This window comes from Homalodisca vitripennis, chromosome 3 (genome assembly GCF_021130785.1).
Source record: "Homalodisca vitripennis isolate AUS2020 chromosome 3, UT_GWSS_2.1, whole genome shotgun sequence".
Classification (NCBI taxonomy): Eukaryota; Metazoa; Arthropoda; class Insecta; order Hemiptera; family Cicadellidae; genus Homalodisca; species Homalodisca vitripennis.
In genome coordinates this window covers 56779810-56804496 of record NC_060209.1, presented here as the reverse complement: position 1 = coordinate 56804496, position 24687 = coordinate 56779810, and the positions used below count along the sequence as shown (strand labels likewise).

Sequence of the window (24687 nt, the reverse complement as noted above, 5' to 3'; positions counted from 1 at the left end):
TCAAACAAAATATAGGTCATCAGTTTAAAATGTTTAACAATATTTTTTTATTACAGTATGAGAGTGAAATTACATTATAAACATAAAAATATTACAACATTAATATTTCAATGTCGTCTGTTAGTGACACGGGTTTCATATGACGAGTGTCACAAGGGAAACTGTTACGTGTAAGCTTGTAATCAATCACTTCTCGGAAACACAGCCATACCGAGTCAGACTTCCGCTGCGGAAGTCCAGTGTTCTAAGTGACGGTGTCACTAAAACTCGAAACACTAGTTTCTTTCGTGACACTCATTATATGAAACCCGTATCACTAACCATATCACCACATTGAAATATTAATTTTATAATATTGTTAAACATTTAGAATGATTAAGCAAACTATCTCTCAATTGTTTGAGAGGTTTTAATCAAATTTGTCCTTGTTTGGTTTCGTTCATCTGATCTTTTACGTGTTTTTCAAGTACCTGGCCAAATTTTTGACATTATGATTCGGGTAAAAAAGTTAGTTTATTTAGTTGGTAAGCTAATATGTGAGTGGTTGAGGAAACAGCTCGCTGGCGGCGGAGAGTGCTAGGAAATGACCCGGGCGATCCCAGGTAGCCAAGGGTCCATAAACGGGTTGCATAATACAGCCTTTAGCGTGCAGACATCCAGGTCCAGGCCCCGCCACACGTCTCTTTGAAGGGACCGTCCATTCGATAGCGCGGTGGCGGGACATAAAGGGGCCTGGCCGAATAGCATTTCCGGGACCCGTCAAAGCTCACAGATGGGGAAGCACGTGTAGTTGGCCAGGGATCTCGAGGCTACAGTCGTGATTTTTACCAGGTACTACATGGGCAGTTTCTAGTCTGGCTCCCTAGAAATATTAAATTATCTTATTATTTGACACAATAAATATAACAAGTCCCGGATGAAGGTTTTCGTTTCAGGATCATTTTGTAGGCATAAGAGAAATCCGTTTTCGCTTTTCGAGCTTTCTCTGCAACAGCTTAAAAACATAACTAAATAGTTCTGGCATTGATCTAAAGTTTGGTCTAGACATGAGCTCCCAGGTACAAGTAGAAGTGGCCTGATTTTTCGAAGATCATGCGCTATTAAGGTTGGGACTTTATCCCTCGCTCGTTCCAATTTCTGCCGGGCAATAACTTACAAACAATAGTGCCATCGAACATTGCTGATAATTTATCATCCGAGAAACCATCTTTAAAAAGCGCTTGCTGTCGCTACTTGGTGGAACAAACAGTTTGGAATCCGTATGTGTCCATTTTTATAATAAAGGATAAATGTTTCAAGGCAGCGTGGAAAGCTCGGTGAAGAAAGAGGTCCGTGTGGATAAGAACAATGGTGTGCTGGCAGAGACGTTATGACACGCATAAGTCAGGAACTACAACAGCCATGTTGTGTGTCTATACCATGCACACTAACTCTAAAACATGTAGTCAGTATAAACTAATCACTAATTATTCAAATGAACTACAGAATACAGGTTACAATAGGTCTGACCTAGGTTGTAGTCATGCATTAGTTTAGTAATTTATCCGAAGAAGAGATCAGATTGCAGATCCTAAAACGTAGTGTTACTTATTGTATTGTATCACTGAACGATGGAAAATGTCCGGAAAATCCTGTTTCCTTCACAATAATGCTCGTATCATCCCATATTTGAATATTTTCTATGAACATTAACAGATTAGTGTTTTGGCTTTTATACGTAATAGAAGCATGATTTTGTAATGATCAGGGAATTTCAAAAGTTGTGTTCTGAGTAAAATATAAATAATAATCTTAAATGTAAAATAATCAATCCGAGGGTAAATGTAAATGTCCACTGTGTGTTGCCCGTCGTGGCTGAACAAAGGCGAGGGGTTTCCCAGAACATGAAATCACAAGGCCACCCGAGTGGTCATTGTCCTCTGGACATAATGGACAGCAAATTCAAACGTACAATGGATCACCACGACAAACAATAACGTGAGCGACGATTGAAAAAATAAAATTTAACAATTTAAGTTAGAGAAGGGAAATACTACATTTCACAAAAGAAATTATTCATCCACAGTAATTTTTAAACAGTAACTAAAATTAAATTAGTTATCAAAAACCATATAAAAATTAAATAGTTTTTAAATTAGTAATAATGATAATATTATAAAATTACAATAATTTTAAGATTTACGTTCACAGATGAACAGGTTACTCCGTGAGAACATTTAAATACAGTAGAATTATTACTTACTAGGATATAACCGCGGCTTCGCCCCCAATTGCAACATTCCGTGCATTTGCTTGAACAGTAACCCACATGATTTTAATAACCCTAACTATTTTAGACCAATCTACAGGAACTCCAAAGTTGAAATTAACAGCTTTCTTAGAGAATAAGCACTTTTGGTGTAATACGATACGGTCCTACGATATTTAAAAAAATGGAATTAGTCATATATCAAGCATCAGGAAGGTACTCATTTCCAGTGTTCATTATGAGGACCAGAAGACAAAATTGCGAGTAGTTCTTATTTCAGGTTTTTTCCACTTATAGTTCAAATTAATTATGTTTCCCACACAAATTTGGAGGTTGCTCCACACAGATTGTATAGATATAGATAATGTTATTGAAAATTAAAAACTAAAATCAACGTAAATAGTACTAACACATTCCAATACTTACATTATGGCAGTTGTAATCTTCTTTGTTTGAAGGTTATTTTTGACGATGGAAGGATTGTGAAGGAAACAGGATTTTTCCGGACATTTGCCATTGTTCAGTGAAACAAGAAATCAGTAACACTACGTTTCGAGATCTGCAATCTGATCTCTTCTTCAGGCAAAGAACTAACCTAATACATAATATTACAAACTAGGTTAAAATAAACAAATCTTACCAACGCTTACCAACGCTCTTAGCAACGCTTTAAGAAGAGATCAGATTGCAGATCTCGAAACGTAGTGTTACTGATTTCTTGTTTCACTGAACGATGGCAAATGTCCGGAAAATCCTGTTTCCTTCAGTTGTAATCTGTATATAAATAGCATAATAGTAAAGTAGGCTACATGTCCGTTCTTCCTAATCCATGTTTGCAACATAATACTATTTCTTCGCTCCAGTCTAGGAATTATATTCATATACCTAATCAGTATCGTATACCTCATCAGTGAGTAATGGATGCGATGTCCCCTCGACGATTTTCTGACATGACATTTTTATTTAGTATCTCATGTATTGCTTTGTGATTCCACTTGTTCCCACAATGTCAAACTCAAAACCTTACATAGACACATTTCCAATTTAGTATGCCTATACCCAGAATAGGTAAAATCCAAAATATATTAATTGGTTTGCCTTGTTGCCACGATGTTGAAATAATGTTGATTTTGATATGCTTTTAATCTATAGAAATGTAAAAACATTGTAAGATACTGGTTAATAAGCCTAACTAAACATATGGTCGTGCTCTCATAATACAATGTTTACACAGAATGATGACATTTAACAGACTCTTACATATTACATAATCTTGGAGACCAAGATGGGTTTTTGCTGCTTTAGTAACTAGTGAGCCACAGCCCCGAGACGTTTTCGAAATAAGCATATAAGAATAAGCCTACATTCGTCCCAAGGACCGCAATAATGTCCACGTAAAATTTCAGTACAATCGGTTGAATAGTGTACGCGTGAAAACAAACAAAGGCACTTTCGCATTTATAATATTATTAGGATTTAAATTTATGTTCATATACTACTACACAATGTGTCGTAGTTTTATAATAATGTGTATAGTTTTAATGTATAGCAACTAAGTAAGCAATACGGCTTATAAAAACAAAATCTATTTTCTAATTAATTATGAACTAGGTTATTATTATTTATAGGCTTAAAAGGTTTATGCTATTTAATTTCGTGTCTAATAAGGCGTGTTTAATCACAAAAAGTAACGTCAACAAAGAGCACATGCATTTACAATATATTTATTGTATTTAATATATTTTAATAATTCAGTACACTTGCACATAATTCAATGCTTGATTTAAAATATTTCAGTAAAGTTAGGTAAAATGAAACGCACATTAAGTCCATATATGGTAAAGCCCCAATGCACTGCTGGTTTAGCCATTAAATTACTCGCTAGCAGAGCAGTCGCAAACTCCTTGTGTCACACCTATGCGTCGAGCAGTGAGTTACATGTTTCACCACAAAGGATTACTAAAAGGTTCGTTTCTGTGTGGTTTCACATACCACCGAACTTTGACTAACCTAAACATCGACTCCAATAAAAGTGTTATTTTTTAATAATATCGTACGAAACAAATTTGATTGTACTAAATTGTGCTCTATGTTTAATTGGAAAACAACATTATTGTCACACTCATAGGTACAATTTAAAACAATTCTGAAGTTTAGTCATACTTTTGGACTATAAATAACAGTAATTTGCATTATTTTGTAATATATTACTTATATTTAAGCGCAACATATTACCCTATGACAGTAAATGCAACATGGCCAACGGCTTCTGCAGACCCTTCTCAGCAAAGACAAATACGTTCTTGGGGCCCCAACATAATATTGTTCAGATTTCAACAAAATCATCCTATAGATCAACCTGTGAAGCAACATGTCATTGTGTGACAAGGTCAAAACTATGGGAGTCACCTTGGACACAGGCCTCACTTTTAGTGATCATATAACCCACGCCTCATATCGTGCCTTGGATAGACTAAGGGGTCTTTACATGGTCTCAGAGTCCACAAAGCTGCATATCATGCATTGACTGGTATTACCAGTGTTTTACTACTGTACTTCAGAATCCTGGCCATAATTGTCATATCGAGAAGAGTTAATTCAAAGAAGCAACCACCAACGCCGTAAGTTTCACTTACCTTAAGTGTCAATTGGCAACGGGAGAAGAGATTTCACTTATTTTGGTGTATAATGTATGATGACCCTTCTGACGTGACAAATTAATTGTGCTATTAGCACTTTTAAGAGACACGATAGTATGTATAGCGGCAGTACCTCTTAACTCAGATGTCACTACGGGACTTGAGGATAAGTTACTTTTTAATTACTTAGCAGGGTTTAGGGCATAACAGTTTAATCTAAATAGATCTTAACTATTTTCTCACGGAAACAAATACTATTATTTGTTGTATTATGAGTATTATTGAGTTATTAGTTTGTTGTGTGTGTGGTAACTAAAATCTAATAATTGAGTTGTTAAGTAGTGTGAATGCAAGTCAATTTATTCTGGAAAGCAGATCTGTGCTGAAAAGAGTTTAAGAAATAAAGGAATTTTTATTTCTGTAATCAGATGCCATAATCTGACATTTTAAAATTTTCTTGAAAGAGCGATCAACACTTCCGAGAATCAGCAGTTATCAAGATCTGTAATACGTTATGATATTTAAAATTTCAAATTATCTGAAGTAATCTAGATATAAGATGGACCCAAATCTTATATGTCAAAAATATATCAACCGGTATAGGCGATAACTTGATATGTGTTTGTATCCAATAGTTTTAAATTATTAAAATATCCAATCGTGAAAAGTTCTGCTATGGTTGGGGGACAAACTTGTTATATAGACGTATCACATTTTGCCTTCTGAGAAATATTTTAATCTTGAACTATAGTTTATGGCAAAGCCTGCATTGTCGGTTTGTCAAGTGTTGTCTCCTAAGAAAGAGTCTTTTGTTCGCCCTCAGGCTGCAGTATTACCTGACTGTCAACGGTACTAACACATGAACTGCAATATACAAAGGGCTGTGGAAGAAAAAGTCATTGCATTATATCCATTCCCGCTATTTTCAAAGACTGACCTTGAGCTTTGTTTATTGTCTTGGCGAACCTTAATACTTTAATAGGATACTGGCGTTTAATCTGAAAGTGGCAGTCAGATGAAATCAAAGTAATTCTAGGCAGAAAACTATTTCTTCCGTATCACAACTTGTGAAGATGTTTGCTTCAATTACGTTTTAGTGATAAGCTTTAACCTGCACTCGCATATGTTTCGGAGGAATGGGATTATACAGAAGCGTTATTAGAGCACCAACCATCAACTGAAGATTATGAGGAGGAATCCCAAGTGGATTTAAATTGTTGAGAAACTCTACACCGTAGTGAACTGCCTCCTTCAGGCCCACCATTGTGTCAACAGACTGAAATTTTACTGTATCATTTAGAATGGCTTTCACTGACAACCCTCTTTCATTCAAAAGGCGCTTAACTTTCGGAACAAACTTTGTGAAACAGTTATGTCTCACTCTCGATACGTCTTACTGCTTCGAGTTTATTTTTTATTTCAACAAAGTTACGTTTTCTTTTCGAAAACATCGCACAAGAACTTACGTTTATAGTAACCAATATCTCAACTGTCACTACACTCCTTAACTGACAATAGAACACAGTACATGCACGCGCTATGAACAGTAACTGGAGTCAACAACTAATAGACAAAGCAACCACCCCCTCCCCCAGGACAGGTTGTTTACCGCGTTTGCGTATAAATCACGAGGCAGGCCTTTGTGGCCGGACGGGTCATCGACCGCACCTTGCGGGCGCATCCGGCGTATTTGCGGAAATTTTCAATACTCGGCCGAACGCTTCGGTTAAGCCAGGTTTCGGTTAAGCGAAGTTCTGTTGAGCGGGGTTTTACTGTATAATGACCGAAAATATAACCCTAATCATAGAGACACTAGCCAAAATGTTGAGACTGAAGACAATGCATAGAGAAAAAAAAAAAATTAGAACGTGTTGAAATGTATACTTAGTTTTTTTCTACTATTTACGAATTGACTTAATCTTGACTCTTTTTTATTTAAATGAACAACAATACACTTTTGTACAATATTTAGTCTCTTAATAACTGAAACAATATGAAGAACGTATATAACAAACTTGTATACAACATACAAGTTTGTTATAACACTTTGTATACACCAGTAACACGCAAGAGTGTATTTTATAAATTAAAAATAATAAACAATAGACTCAGATCAACTCTTACTCAAGACACACTGTCCAACTTAGATGTTATGAATGGAGAAAAGAATTTATTTCATGATTTAAATAAGAATATAATATTAACGTTGTTTATAGCACTGAAGAGCTGAATAAATTGTTGCTTTAATATTTTGCAATTATGTAAAATCTTGTTTGAAAAGTGTTTATTAAATTAAATAAAAAAATTTGAATATACTGTTATAGATTTGTTGTTATTCTTCACAAAATTCCTTCCTAACTAGGTTACACTTTATATGCTTAGTTAAATGTTTATATTTAATATTTTTTTATTACATATAGCTTAGTTAGACATAAAACATAACTTTTTTCTGCAGGAAGGACAGTTTATTTGATAAGATACAAATACAGCCAATACATTCCTTTTGGTTTAAATTAGTTTTGCAATTGTTAAGTTCAGTCACAAAAAGGTCTAAGTAAATGATCCCTGGGAGCCAAACATACAGGCTTTCATGTCACAGTAAAGGTGTTAACAATGTATTCTGTAGCTAGAGAAGAATCATAGTTTAACACGTGGACTACGGTGGACGCAGCCTACTACTATCTCAGCTGTCCTAAAGTCACTACATGACGTATGTCGCAGTGTAGGTGTTAAAGAATTAAAGTCGATTATAAGTTAAATACAGTGAATCAGGATTCAAATTAATCATTTTGGATAAATTTACATAATGTTTTAAAGATTTTAAAATCAATGAGTTATGAATGTGTTTGAATATATTTCTAAGAGCCAGCTATATTGGCGGCCATCTTGATTTTAGCTCCTATAAGATCAATGTGTAAACCTCCAACACTTTTACGACCTATGTTTTTTTGGACATTTGATTATGTAAGATGTTTCATTTAAACATATCTAAAATTGTTTTTACTTTTTCTTTAGAATACTTAAAAAGTTTACATTTTCCCAGAAACATGAAAAAGTCTTTGGATGTGTATCAACCTTTAAAATGAGATATCAATAATGATTTTATGATAACAATTATGTAAAAGTATTAAGATTTAACCTTGGACTTACAGGGCAAAACTCAACGTTGTTTCACTAGAACTGACTTTGTGTAAGATTGGAATAAAAAATTGTGTGTACAACTATGGCAGATTTTGTCTCGTCATATTAAAGTCTCGTTATTTACAGATATAAAAATGTTAATGTTTTAATGTTGCTATATCATCCACATCTATCTATTTATGTGGAAAATTTGGACTTTTGGTTAAACTAGGTCTATGCCGAAAATGTTAAAACTCAGTACATTTCTGGAAGTGAGATAGAGTCCAAATAGAAATGAATTGGGTAACTACAGTTCAACAATCATTTAATTTAGAACACATTTGGTAATTGGTACTTGTTAGTACTTTTAATTCACAAGATTTTACATTCAAAACTTCCATCAATTTCATATTAGGCCTAAATATTTTAAACATAAATATGGTAATGTGATGAAAAATAAACAAACAACATGAAAATTACAATTGTTTTTATTTTATTACTTATTTTACAGAGGGACACTTTGAAGAGTAGTAAAAATCCACCAATATTAGTCTTTATAAGGGAATCTGTACTAAATTCAGAAGATAATATTGAAACAGAAAGTATCAGCCTTGATAATACACAAGAACTATTTCTTTTTGATGGTACAGTTGTTATTTGAAAATAGCAAAATCTACATTGACCAGAAAGTAGTTAAGCTTTCAACCAATTGAAGAAACCAAAGAATGTTCTACTTTTATACAGGGTAGTAGAATTCTGAGTATAAAATTGTTCCTACACTAAACTAATCAAATCTCAAACTATGGTCCATTTTACTGCAAATTTAAGATTATGATGTTTGAGTGAGGAAGGACTATGTTCAGGTCTGAAATGTAAATGTATAGTTAGCTAATGACATACTTCAGTCTGAGAAAATTTCATATGGTACAAGTACAGTTACTGGAATTGTATTGGCAGTAGATATACACAATTAAAAGAATGACTAGATTCTATGGTTATTAGATGCAGAGTGCGCCAACCTACAAAAATACTATGGTGTGGTTGCCGTGCAATGGCAGCTGAAGAGACATGGCAACATAGATCAGAAGGGCATACCACTGCTCACAATTACTGCTAATGCAGGTTGTGATAATAGATCTTATAGAAGCAATTAAAATTCCTGATATAATTTCCTTTTATTTTCAAAGAATAATAACTAGTTACAGCAATTAGATGTGCAACTTTGTTATTCAATGACGTGCTCAAAAGATTTTCTTATATTTGAATGGATTTTTTTAACTAAACAAGGTGGGAGTACACCTCACCATGTCATGTAACAGGCTTCACTAAAGTTGCATACAAAATTTCAACTTATTATGTTGTATCTTAAAATATCATATGATTTTACTGAGGTTGTTTACAAATTTATTTATTCTAAGATTTTCTTCTTGTTATCTATAAAACCAATGTTATGTTTGCTGATACTCAGCAAAATTCCATAGCGTGATATGCACCATTAATGTTGGTTATATAGATAAATGAATTATATGCCAAATTGTTCAAGTCTATAATTAGTTTGTTCTCGAGATATCGTGCAGACAAACATAAATATGATCTTTTTCCAGCACCTCGAGTATTCACTTTGCTAATGCTCAGCCAGTGAATAATTTTTTTACAATACGTTTTAAACAATATTTGGTATTATTTTTAGTACTGATTACTTGTTTTATATACAGTACAAAATTTTTAGGAATGGTTTTAGACAAAAACTTAACTTGGAATGAGCATACACATGCAGTTCTAAATAAATTATCTTCTGGGTTGTATGCTTTAAGGAGCATATCAAAATTCTGTAGGTTGGATGTTTTAAAAGTGGTTTATTTTGCCCATATACACTCACATATATCTTTTGGTATTGTGTTGTATGGTGCAACAAGTGATCAAAATTTACAAAGTATTCTTCACATTCAGAAACAAGCCATTCGTATAATGATTAATCTGGAGGATCGTGAATCGGCAAAGCAACATTTTCAAACTCTAGATATTCTTACTGTGTATGGCTTGTACATATTAGACACTGTGGTGGCTGTTAGGAAGGCTAGGGATAGACTTCCTGTATTGGGATCATCACATGGCTATTTGACTAGAAATCGAAACCAGTTGGCAGTACCAAAATCAAAATTAGAATTTAAGAGAAAAAACCCATTAGTTGCTGGAGTAAAGTTTTACAATAGTATCCCCGAAAATATAAAAAGCATTCCTAATGTCAAATTGTTCAGACTAAAATTAAAACAATATCTTGTTGACAAAACATTATACTCAATTTAATGAGTTTTTTGAGAGCAGGGTGGAATAAACTATAGATTATTGCTTAAGTGTTAATTATACTTTTGTTTAAATACATACTGTTTTTAGCAAATTAACTTATGTATTTAGTTCTTAAATCTAAGTTCATACTGTTGACACCGTTTATATTTGTATATTTATTCTTGTAATGTAATGTGCAAATGGTAAATAAAGATTGTTTTGAATTTGAATATTATATTTGAGAATGTTATATTATTTTAGATTGACTTTGAAATATTTCAAGTGATTATGCTATGAATTAACTGTATAATGAAATGGATTTCCTGTATTGTACTTATTATAGGTGTTACTTATTTCATTTTAAGATTTTAAATGCATTACTATACAAAGTATAAAAACTACGACAAATTTTTGTCACGTTTATTCAGTCCTTATCATTTAACAATGACTTGTATAACAAATTATTATAACTGTTACTATTTGGTAAGAGAATCAGCAGGCTTAACCTCACTATCTTCTAGGGTCAACCAATTTAAGAACTAGAATGTTCTCTACTGATTGAGAAAGATTGCAGAGCAATTCAAAATTTCGAAGAACGTAAACTTTGATTTGTTATTTCAAATCAGTGGACTCTAGAAGGTAGTTTTGTAGGTAAACCTGATTATTTCCCTCTCAACTAGTAAAAACCTTATTAATTCAAACTTAACTATTATCACTTATTAATTTGAATTGTTGTGAAATACAATGTTGGTGTGCTGTTTGAAATATTCTATGTGATTGAGATTGTCATAAATTTACAATATTATAAATGGGATTTATCTCTATATTATTATTATAGACAATATTTATTTGAAAATAAATAAATATTGAGAAAAAAAAATTGAAATACATCAGTCATTATTTGTGTCATGTTTTTATTTTTAAGATGGGCATTAAATACTGCACATTAATTTTTTACTTAGAGTAATAGAACATTTAAAAATTGGATTTTAAGTCATATTAGATAAATTAGGCAGCAGATAGTAGTACATAGCTACAAATAGTAGTAAAATGTTTTACTTGGCTCACAACCAGCAATGAATAGAAAACTCATGACCAATTTCAATGAAGGTTGGCCGGTGAGAGTGAAGGCATGGTTGTTGTTGAATGGGGCAGTGGCAGACTGACGGGTTTGTACAGTAGAGTGGTGGAACTCCACTGCCTGCATCACAACTCTTGTTGAATGGGAGTCGGGTGTCCGAGTCCACATAGTTCCTGCCACAACCGCTATGAGTGCAGGGAAACAAAATAGATTGCTTCTTTAACTCCCTCTTAAGCTAAACCACTCTGACTGATGAATTCTAATGTGTAATAGCCAGCATATTAACTAGCATTAAACTGTTACAACCCCTGTTATTTTCTCTTAGCCATAATCTGGTTTCATTAGGAAATAAATAAATATCAAGTTAGTGATTTTGAATAATTTTATTTGTTTCATAAAAGCAGGTCTTAAATTATTTCTAGTCAGGAACAAATCAGTAAACATTCATATCCATAACAAAGAAATAACTATTTTTACAAATAATTACAAACTCAGCAGCTGTAACACATAAAACTGGAGTGAGATATTTCCCTTGTAACAAGTCTCTCAGTGTAATATAAAAACATGCCTTAACCAATTTTCAACCCAGTCAAGCTTACATTATATTAAGAAGTTCAAGGCTACATATTTTGAAGTTTTTATTGTCATTTATAGATTTTCTACAAAGCAAGTATGTCAACTTAATTAGCAAACTCAGCCGCCTTTATAAACACGTCACTGAATTAAACACCAAGTAAATTAAAGTTTATACATGACCGTGATGACTGCTTCAAAACTGAGGAGGAAGAAAGTTGATATACGTTTAGATAAACTTTAATAGTGATTTTTCGTTGACAAAAATAATGGAATAAATAGGTAATACAATATTACATCTACTTTTAATAGTAAAACATTTAGATTTTAATTTTAATTTGAACTGTGACTGTAACTTTAGGTAAACCGCTTACAAAAAGACTCCGGACGATTTGAGTTCACACAGGGTGGGGTAAATACCCCCCCACCGATGTGATGCCGCCCTATCCCAATCTCCCCACCACTGCACGGCACTCACTCAATCGGATAATTTGACTGATCCGGCTCAGTCAGTATCGTTCACTGCTGCGATCCGTTCAATTGAACCGGTTAGTACAGAGTTACTGAGCCTTCCCACTAGAGCGTGTCACACCGGTCATCGTGTTGACCGAACAAAATGAACGACAGAACGGAATGACCGAGTGAACGAAAGGATCTGCTTGCAAAAAAGTAAACGAATAGAGGAAGAAACAGCATATCGTAAAGTGAATGGATATATATGTAACAATAAATGTATTGTTTCAGGAATCTCGTAAATGTATATATTAAAACTGATTTAAAAACTGTAATTGTAAGTTATCAGATACATTAATTAATATTCTAAATGTTAATACTTATGAACAATGGACTTGGTTGATTCATACGCCTTTGATTCATCATAAGTGAGGTTATTCCCTTACAGATGTTTTAGATAAATTACTAAAATTTAAGCAGACAGATTGCTCGTTTGAAAATAGTTTATTGTTATAAATAACAACTTATTTTAGACATCTAACCGATTAGGTTCCCACCACACAGCTGAAACAAATACAAGATGATGCTGGTCCCGCTCCCCACCACTGCTCGCCACACCCCCCCCCCCGCCGGAGGGAGGCCCCTCCTGCGCAGTGCTGCTTAGATATTTGCTTCTGCGCAGGTTTCTTTACAAGCGGTTTGTCTATAGTATATCATCAACTCATTAACTGCTGCCGTTACACTGCTCCAGGCCGTTTCTTGAAGTTATTGATATGCTAAGTCAATATTGCACCTTAATGAAGAGTTATACTAAATATACCACATCCTTGCATGCTTGCTCGATTGCATGCACTACTTTATCAACTATAAACATTCTGTTGAAGCATTAAAGAGACATTTAGTTCTGAAAAAAGTAAAAACATTTTTACACTTGTGATTTATTAATTTTCAAAATGTTTACAATTGAATGACATACAATCATAGGTTGAGTGCAATTTATTTTAATTTGATGCGTACAACAACCAACATACTGATCTTGCCAAAACTTTTCTGTTCCAAATCACAATTTTACTCGGTTGAGTTAGGGAAAAAATATTTTTTTAAAGCAATCGACAGCAGCAACCCAAAATCTATACACACACTCCCAGTGCCAGGTTGATTTTAATATTATTCATATAGTATTTGTGCTGTTGTATATTTTGTGTGTTCTGCATCCTCTAAGGTTCAAAAAATAATTTGATTTAGACATTAATTATAAGATATCATAATTAATAATTTTTATATTATTGAGAAATAATGTTATAAAAAAACTGACATTATTCTCTGATGCTGTTAGTTTAGTTTATTTGGATCACTCATTGCATAATAATGTCTACTACCCCCTTTCCACTCACATGTCCTGGAGCCTGTTGTTCTTTTGTACTTTCATTTATTTTCAGTAAAAATACATGGCTTTGAACAAAATATTGTTATTAACTTATTTAGACTAATACATATGTTTTGCGGCACTTTTTCTTATGAAATCCGTCCAAGAATAAGCGAGCACGACCACTTTAAAGATACGCTTGCATAATCCAGGTGCGACAAACATGTAACAATTGAGAGGTATCAGTAGTTTCTCACAGCAACATGCTTATCTTGCATAAGTGTAAGTATGTATGTATGTTTCTTACACAAACATAACAAATATTTTTTTAAATACTTTAATTTTATAGTTTTTACTGATCTCTTGAGCTTAATTAATTTTAAAATGTCTTAAGATTCCATAAACATATTCAGGTTTGTCAGCAGGAGTGGTGACATCCGAGTGGAAAGGGTTAAGTATGTCACATTTTTGTGGAATGATATTAGATATTACTTTCAAGTAAAACTTTAAACAAACACTTGGCGTAATAAATATTTACTAAATAATAATACTCTAATATTTAGCATTTGCACGAACCTTCTCATTTTGACAAAAGGAGAGAAAAACTTTAAATAAATGTATTACTAACTTAAATACATCATTCTGATTATAAATACTCTTTATTTTAAGAATTAAACTACTCACAAAAAAACTAAAATTTGCAAGTATTGCCTAATTGAATAATATCAAAGAAATAAGAAAAGATTACTTTTTAATACAATAATTTGTTACAATCTTTTACAGCTCTATTACACAATTCTGTGATTTCAGAACGCTCAAATACACACTTTTTGTATAAACAAAATTACTGAATATTTTATTACACACTTACAAATAACTAACTTAACCACCAAACAGAAACCTATCACAGTAACTGGAAAATTGATTTTCTTTAAAACCTAGATAGCAACATTTTGTGTTCTTTTCTGTACAAAGAATGTGTACATCTAAAAGTATTATAATTATAAGTTCACAAAAATAAAGTAATAATTTTTAAACAGAAAAAATCTATCACAAAATATAAGTGCTATAAATAAATATGGAAAAATGTTTAAATGGTAACTAACTACTGAACAGAATTAAAGAGTACAAACAAATATAAAACACTAAATGTAAAGTTTGTAACATCTTAAGAGACTTTATGTTTTTTATTAAAATATCAACAAAAACATAAAAAAAACAATAGTAAATACTATTTTATTGATGCTAAACAACATTTACAGATTAACAACTACTTTTTGTTGAAGTGTTAATCTTGTTTCTTTGCCAAGCTGTCCTTGGATGGAGTCTCTTGCCCATTTGCAACTGGTTCTATTGCAGCAGGAGTGTTCTCCTCCATCTCCCCAGAGTAACCAAATTCATTAATTCTCTTTGGGTCAGTCTTGTAGATCCATCTCTGGTACAGGAAAATGAAAAATACTATGTCTGAAACATAACAAATCATTGGAATAACAATGTTAAGTGAACGAAGTATAGTTGTATAATTATTATTACTAAGCATATTCAGGGTGTTAAAATGTCCTGGACAGGCTTGATAATTCTGAACGATTACAGGTATAAACAACAATAAAGCTTTGTATATCAACTGCATGTATAAATCTACTTTTTGAAGCAAGTGCCATTTTTTGGTCATGTCAGGGGGGTGACCTCAAGGAGTTGGAAGGAAATCTTAAATAAGAACATAGGTCAAGTAGTACATCAAATTAAAGATGTAGAGTACAATGCCGCAAATCTGACCTCAAAGAATTCACTCTTTAAAAGTTATGTTGGTTTAAAGTTTAAAACATTTTAAAAGTAAGTCCTGTTCTAGATGATTTAATATTCTCATCTTGGTTCAAGCTGTGAAAGTTAAACTTAGTAAATAAATACTGAACTTAAGAAATAGTTTTTAAGGTAATTAGTGACTCTTCACATCCAATAATTGTAATTGATGTGTGAGACCTTTACTGTGGCTCTATATTGAGTGAGATCACCAACTCGCATTGTGTTTACATGCCAAAAGGTGACTCTCGCAGTTAATATAATAAAACAAAATTTAAATAAAATACAGGGTGAAGACCACCTGTCCGCTATGTATAGCGGCTGAACCAAAAAACCTACCTTCTTCATTTTAACAAAAACCCCCATATTTCAAACCTAAAGAATTCAGGAAAATAATTTTTAACACCATAAAATACTCATGGCACTTTTGCGGGGGAGGAAGGGGAAGGATAATTTTTGAAAAGTTTTCAAATGTAAAGGTAGGTCATCAAGTTTAAACGTTGATTAAGATTTACAATCTATATTGTAGTGATCTGTGAAGGATTTTTTTGGTAATAAACCAAATAGCAATGCCAGCTATGTTTTAACCTGTCTTTAATAATAATGAATCTAAACACATGTTTGTTCGTTCAGTTACTTTTTACCGGTTATGGACAAGCTTATCTTCAACTACTGAACTTTTTTTAACAAGTTGAGAGAAATGATAAGATTTGATTTCTTTTAGTTAATCAGTTAGTTTTTTGCTGTGAAGTATTTTGTTGTCTGTCAAATATGTCATTCACGAATGATGAAGTTTTCTCAATGTTGATAGTGTTAGGTGAATGTTTACAGAACCACACAGCTGCTGCTGTTTTGAATGCTAAATGTTACCCGGACCATGAATATCATTCACAAAAGGTTTTCCAAAGGCTTACTAGTCATGTCCGTGAAACAGAAAATGTATAACCAGATCATAACAAAGGGAAACAGCTCACTAGGGACAATAAGTGTAAATGAACTAAAATTGATAAACCGTATTTCATGAAATATATTCTTTATTCGAGCATCAAAATATAAATTTATGAATTCCATAAAACAAGCTGTTGATCCCACAATAAAAATGTCATATCAGATTTTGTTATATTCTTAGGAACATTTATCCACTAACCTACAATAAAAAACTGCTACAAATAACCGTAAAATTGGTTTAAATCAATGAAAAAGTGAATAACTGAACGAGTATGATTTAAGAATACTTAATTTATAACGTAGGTTTATATGAAATCACTTTCAATAATAATTATTTGTTCTATTACTGACTTATCCATTCAGTATCAGAATCATACTTCTTTCTGTTTGTAATTATTTTAATTAACAGCTGGTTGACAATGACCCAGCTGACCGAAAGTATTCTACGTTTGGATTACAAAAGATCAACACACATTACGTTTCGATCCTGATTAATTAATTTAATTTATATCCTAAAACTTACCTTTAATTTATTTTGCATATCTTAAAACCATCAAAACCTTGTTAGTAGATAATTGCATTTTATATCGTAGTCCACAACCAATTAGTATTGCCCTTTTTTTGAAAACTGACTTTAATTACAAATTAGAATCGGATGGACTTTTACATAATCATAGCTGATCCTGATTGACCCTTCGATTATCCCACCATATCTACATTATGTGACACATCACATCCTATTTGATACAACCATCTCAGGAATCGGATCCATGACAGTCTGACTACAAGCAGCTCTTCCACAACATCAGTATTTGTGAGATTGTTCCTTTAGGTTTTTATTGATTATTCCTAGTTTAATAAATATTAGATTTATTTCCATTTTTCTAAATGAAATATTGGTTCCTCTGCCTCAAAGCCTAAACCCTTAATTATGATATTGAAGTCATAACTTATTTAACTTCGTTCTGCACTTATTAATTTCTAAGAATTATATTAACCTCTATTAATAAAGATTATTTAGTTGGGTTGTTATTCTACCATATGTTAGATTAAATGAAAATATATGCTAATACATTTCAACTATTTGTTTCTAACACATTATTGTTTCTTTTCTTTTTTTTTTTGAAGAAAATAAAATATTTAGATGGATGCATACGGTGCCAGATATTTTGGCTGCGGTTCAGCACAATCCACTTGATTCATCTAACTATGGAGGATGGAGGAATTAGCCAATGATCAGTACTGAGGATCCTTAAGGACAATAGAATGCACCCATACTGTATTTTACTACATCACAAATTGTATAGAGATAAACTAACTTCTAAGAATGAACTTTTGTCTGTGGGCCTGAGATAAAATGCACATTAATGAATATTTTTGTGGGCGTGTGATAAAATGCATGAAAATGAATATTTTTTCACAAGGTTTTATGATACAACGAATCAACCTTCTGGAGCAATGGAGGAATGAACTGTCACAACATGAGGTTCTGGGCTTTTGAAAATCCCCACTGGATGTGACAGGCAGACAACCAAAGTACTGAATCCTCAATACTTGGTTCGGTATTATTGGTAATACAATTTTTGGCAGATTTTTTTCAGAACACTTGGCCGTAAATATGTACAACTTCCTCATCGATTACTTGCCTAATTTATTGCTGAATATTCCTTAACACACTATCTAAGAAATGTGGTTTAAACGTGATGGGGGTCGAACCCACTATTCTGAAGTAGAGTGAAAAATTCTGGACGAGATATATTCTTAAGAATTAATTATCAAGAACTAGAATACTATGCGACAGTTAAAAATCTTGAACAGTTTGTTAACACTTGAGATGAACTAAACAGATTTCTTTGGTGTGTAACGGCTCTTTACCGGTGTTTAAATCTTCAAGTGACTATTTCCATATCTGCAGCAGGATGTAAAAATATTGCTGATAAAAGATTCTTGTACTGCCTTACTTCAACTAATGTGACAGTCATTAATGACAACTGTGAAGCTTTCTAATGAACATATATTGGAAAATAGTTAACCTGTGTTTAAACCATTACAACAGTGTTTACTACACATAGATTATTACACAAAAGTAAACAGCTTTATATAAGAAAATAAAATGGACAAGATGAACATAATTATAAATATACAAACACATAGGCCTACCAATAGTTTAATCGTAACTAAGATGCGTTATCATACTTACACCTCAATGCAAATGGTAAAAAAGTGACTAATCAATGACACTAAAATAACTGGTTTACCAAAAGTATATAAATTTGATTTTCCAATAATTAGACTTTAATTAATTCCAAAAGAATAGAAATTAAGAAAAATAGCTAATTAGTTTCATAATATAATAAACTTAAGAAATCAAATACAGTAAAAATTAAACTAACTATACTAGACATGAACATTTAATGACTGGACACATATAAACAAGAAGTACCTCTGGATATGAGTTGGATTTGAAATAGGCTTAGTATGAAAATGTTATTAAAAGAGCTTGGTTTGAATTTATGTACTTATTCACCCTTAATTACCATTACCTTGTATTAACCCTTACCATGTGGTAAACAGACATAGCCCTAATAAATGTTGTAACAAACAGTTAGTTGTCGAATGGAGTGTAGAAGAATGTTATATGGACTCTTACTGTATTCATGTCACTAATGCCATCGGTATATGTTGGCGATATCTCTGGTGGGACTCTGATCTCTATACAGCTACACAGTCTCCCAGAGAACACTGCGGATGTGAATCATTGGGATAGCGCACAACTATTATTCACTGCTTCAAAAACAATTTAACTTTTTTTAACCCATTGTAGATAAAGTTATTTGAATTTGTGCACTCCGGCAGGTACGAATTATTTATACCACGGCACGGTTGCCGAGCTGGAATAGTAGTAGTGTCACACCACTCATAGTGTCCATGCATACCTACCTTCAAATAAAATAAATGTTAGTTTTAAATACATTACAGTTTAAAATACACTACTTGCTCTTTTATACAGTAAAAAAAGTAATTTATACAGTAATATACTTATGTACATCTAAAGAAAATAACAAATGAGTTAGCATGTTCAACTAAGTGCTGTTCTAACTGAACATACTAGTGCGATCTATTGGGTAATTATGGAAGTTTTAGAAGGTAAAACAACTAAATGTAGATTGTTGTTAAAATATACAAAGTTGCTTAAAAAATACTACTGCATTTTATCTGACATGTAACTCTTAGGAGGTAAATTTAAAAGCAGTGTGAGATAATTATCTTGTCAGTGACCAGAAATCTGTTAGTAAAATTAACACTTAATATACAAAATATTTTAATTTTAGTGTTAAGTAAACTATGTGTAAGTTTGTTTTATTACTATTTACAATGAAAAGATTTGAATTACAAAAATCTACCATATTCAAATATTTAAGATAAAGATCAACATACCATCTCTGAAGCAACCTAATCGATACATGGTGGGCATTTTGATGACAAAAGCGAAGATGTCGTCTATGAAGGTGTTGAGACACTTGTACGACATCATACGCCAGGGCAGATGAGCCACAGACTTTAGCTTGTAGTTGATAAACAGTTGAGGTGTCATCATTATAAAACCTGTGACAATTCATCCAATTTAAGATGTGTCTACACTGATAAAAGATCGATTTATCTATAGACGTTATTAAATCTTGTAACCTTCCACAAATTATGCTCATATTATAATAAAATGTTTGTACACAACATTTATTTTAAAGCTTTTTCAGTTCTCTAGTTTTACATTTACTGATCTATTAAAATTTAACTATGCTAATAAACTAAATACTTTAATAGTGGCAATTAAAAATGAGATATGGTTGTGTTTGTATTTAATGAACTCTTATTTAAATATCTTTTATAGCCGTTAGAAACGTTTATTTCTAACAAAAAAATATGCTAGCTATAAATTTTATGAACTATATATAGTAAATAGGAAGCTGAAGCAAAAAATGCTTTGAAATATGTGTTTGAACAAATTATTTCTAAAATGACAAAATCCTTATTTATTGTCAAAATCCTTTCAAATTTTTAGCGCTTATACAAAACAAGAGTAAAAAAATAGTAACAAAAATACCTAAACATAATTTTTTAACTTTACTTACCTATTTTAGTCCAAACTTAAAAATATAATAACTTTCATATTTATTTTTTTTCTACATTACAAAAAAAAAAAAAAAAAATCGATACAAATTTATATTTTGAAGTATAATTTCATACTAGAAATATTGCTCAGTATACTGGCTTAAAAAACAAAACAAAAATTTACAAGAGATTTATTTTGCCTAAGTCAAAATGTTTTTTTGCAAATGCAAGTAAAAATAATTGCTAAGAAAATAATTATGATTTGAAATTGGGTTTCTAAAATACTATAGACAACCATCTCTCTCACATTCATTATGACTTACCAAATGTGAGAAGGAAGCCATATATCATGTTGAGCACCCACGAGTACCAGCCCTTGTGCTCCTGATATATGAGTGAGTAGACTGCGTAGCCGATTAACAGTGGATAGCAGACCCATGACAGGTACTTGAATGCTAGCTGATCGTACTGCTTGGTACTGCTCTCTACATACGAGCCTTTGTCCTCAAACTTCAGCCGTGGCAGACCCAATATCCTATTCTCCCTGTCCAGTGAGATGTTTACTACCTATTAAAAATAAAGAGAAGTGGTTACATTTTTGTTGGCATACAACTTAAAGCAACTCTGACCTTTATAGAAATTTTTGTATTATTATTACTTTGACACATTTTGTTAATACTCTATAATACTTTCTTTTGCAATCGGCATCAAAGTAATATAATTATCCTTTCATATTACCAGGCCCCAAATGTGGTCATGGAATGTTCTCTGCCTCAAATCGGTGATGAATGACCACGCCCTATTTCTCAGCCTGATGGACTATGCTTAGTGGCCCTTGCTGTTTTACCGTTCAACTCGCTAGGCCACTAAGTGTGGCCCATTATATTTCACAGTTAATAAATTCAATCCTTATCCAGTTGTGGCTGGAAAGTGCTGCAACCTCTCAACCAAGTAAGTAACTATATTAATATTTCTCTATTTGCAGTACATACCATAGTAAACTTAGTTCAGAAAATATAGTTTATCCGACTGTCAGTCTCACTGTAGCTGCCTTAGAGTATCCTATCTATTTATTAAAATACTAGTGCATCTGGTGAAGACAAAGTATGGAAACGAAATAATATTCTGTTGATACTGGAGGCCTATTTGAGACAGATTGTATTTTTATTCTGAAAATAAAAATATTTTTGAAACGTACATCCTATAGCTTAAATTCCATATTGGTTCGTTCAAAAGCAATGTTCAATTGATAAGAAATTATCAATTCTTTCTGTTTGAAATTGTTTATAAATAAATAGTGGTGGTAGTGTTGATTTATGTACTATATGAACTGTCAAAACAGGTACGTGTCTGATTGACATTACAATGTTGATTGCCCTTTCTAGGGTTAAAAATTTTGATTAATCAGAAAAAAGAAGCTGGATTAAGGAAATTACGGATTCAGTCCCATAGACAGCTGAAAGGAAGATTTCAAAGCATCAAAACTTTTAACTATTATTACACTTTATATTTATACAGTTTGTCTATACAACAGGGAGGACCTACCCACAAATGTTGATTTTTTTATTGATACAACAAACAAGAAGCAACAGTTACCATCTTCCTGCCAATTACATAATGCATTTCAGTAAAACTGGTTACTTATCAAATTGTTCATTAACTATTAAGCTACAATAGCAATTGGTGTAGTCAAGACAGTAACACAAACAACATATAGCTAATATAATATAATGTAAAACATCTTGCAATAAAATTATTCAATAGTAAGGTGCAGTCATGATTAGAAATCTAGTTAATATTGTCTTGAACTCGAGTCAGTTGTAGTTCTTTTATGTAAAGGTAAGGCATTAAACATCTTAATTTGAACACATATATGGCTCTTTAAAATATTTTGAAGTCTGGTGGATTGTAAGTTTAAGTAATCAGAAAATTTAGTTTGGTGACAATGATAGGTGATTAACAAATTACGTTTACAAAAATTATGAAAATGTTTCTTTACAAACCGCAAATTTTGTACGATAAACAATGCAGGAACAGTCAAAATTTTAAAATTATGGGTTGTAAAATTAACACAGCCATAAACCCTGAAGAATATGATAGGAAATGAATTAAAGATATCCTGCCAGAGTGGATAGTAGAGCTATCCATGATCTATAAAACAAGGAGTTCTATATCTTTTTGTTAAGTAAGATACAAAAATCATATTACCTTTCATATGATTTAATTTCAGGAAAATGACAAAGTATGACAAAGTATACTATGTTTCATAATATGTTCACATAAATATTACCTTATTTATTTTCCACAACTCGATGCAAAACCCTACGAAGCAGCTGATCCGGATCAGTGTGTTTGCATCATTGTCAAACACATACAGGAAAACAATCAGAGACTGGAAAACGTTGAAAAATACAGAACGAACTGACAAGCCTTCCAAGGATTTACGGTTATTCCAGAATTGAATGTCTGCAACAGAAACAAAAATACTCACTGACAATTCATTACATTAGTCAACTGAAAATATGTCAGTAAACCAAGATAAAAAACCTACAAGTTTTTTTACAAAATATCACAGACGATTTCAGACAAATTTATGATACATTTAAATTAAGAATACAGGTATAATACTATCAATTGACTCACTGCCAAACACATTTAAAAAAACTATATTTTTTTCTATATCAACAGTGTTTTATAATGAAGCCTTATAATTTATAATGAAGTAAGGTGTTAATAATACCAGATTACCACATCACTCTAACAACTCTATTAGGCTATCATTTTGTGTGTATATTAAACCACAAAGCCTACTATAACATTATCAACTAAGGAGTGTAGTTGGGCCCAAGTAGTTTCACACCCATACACACAGAAGTGTAGGAGATTGCGATCAGATGTATTTTCACCCTGTTAGTCACCAACTGCCCCAATGAAAATTTAGATTTTAGTTGCATTTTAAATGTTATTCTTAAGTAAATAGAATATATTACATAGATTTTAAATATCACTACAAGAAGAATTATAAAAATGAGTAATACTTATTAATTTAAAACAGACACTCCAATAATATATACTTTTTTATTTCTGTGACGCCTTTCGTACTCAATGAGCACATCATCAGACCCACATAACTGAATAAAAGTGGTTGCCTTTCGTACTCAATGAGCACATCATCAGACCCACATAACTGAATAAAAGTGGTTGCCTTTAGTACTCAATGAGCACATCATCAGACCCACATAACTGAATAAAAGTGGTTGCCTTTCGTACTTCAATGGCACATCATCAGATCCACACGACCACTTTTATTCAGTTATGTGGATCTGATGATGTGCTCATTGAGTACGAAAGACCTCACAGAAATAAAAAAGTATATATTATTGAGTGTTTGTTTTAAATTTATAACTAATTCCAATAAGAACAGAGCTTCTATAATGTAATGAGTAATACGCAAAAGTTGCTACTTTGCGATAAGAGAAACACAACATTCATGTGGTCTTGCTCTTAGGAATGACACTAGAGTTGGAAATTGGCAGATAGCCAGGTACCAGGGCTGGCCCCAATCCTCTGGGCTCGTGTGTGTGTGTGTGTGAGAGGGGGAGGGGGGATATGTGCATGTGAGGTGACTTGACCTGGCCCTTCAACTACTTTCCTAATTGATAATAATACTCTTTGCGGAGACATAATATGGTTTTAGAAATTCATCTAGAATGAGCCAATAATAAAAAAGGCCTATTCACGTCCGTCCTTATTTGCCGCCAAATCGTTTATGCCATAACGATCACCATATACTAGTGGGCTCTGACCAGTTCTATTTGGTTGGCCGGTGCAGACCTGTTGTGATCTGCATTCTGTAGTTCAGTTTTAATAACTAGTGTTTAGTTTCCATTACAGTAAGTGCATTTTTTAGAGTTAGTGTGCATAGAATAGATACACAACGTTGTGGTTTCCGACTTATGTGTGTCACAACGCTCTGGTATGTTTAGTTTACTTTAACCTAAATTGTAGTCATAGAATGCATTAGTTTAGTCATTTACCTGAAGTCTTGATCAGATTGCAGATC

The 24687-nt window shown here is 32.4% G+C and overlaps 1 protein-coding gene across 1 annotated transcript in view; it reads right to left on the bottom strand.

The window, feature by feature from the left end:
* Nucleotides 1-11742: 11742 nt before the first annotated feature.
* LOC124356925 (cleft lip and palate transmembrane protein 1 homolog) overlaps nt 11743-24687 on the bottom strand; it is a 50236-nt gene continuing 37291 nt past the window's right edge. Inside the window, exons 8-11 of the mRNA XM_046808230.1 lie at nt 22915-23090; nt 20948-21191; nt 19953-20120; nt 11743-15230 (exon numbers count right to left, since the gene is read on the bottom strand). Coding sequence (XP_046664186.1) covers nt 15055-15230; nt 19953-20120; nt 20948-21191; nt 22915-23090 — 764 coding nt within the window. The 3' untranslated portion in view covers nt 11743-15054. The remainder of the gene's footprint in view (nt 15231-19952; nt 20121-20947; nt 21192-22914; nt 23091-24687) is intronic.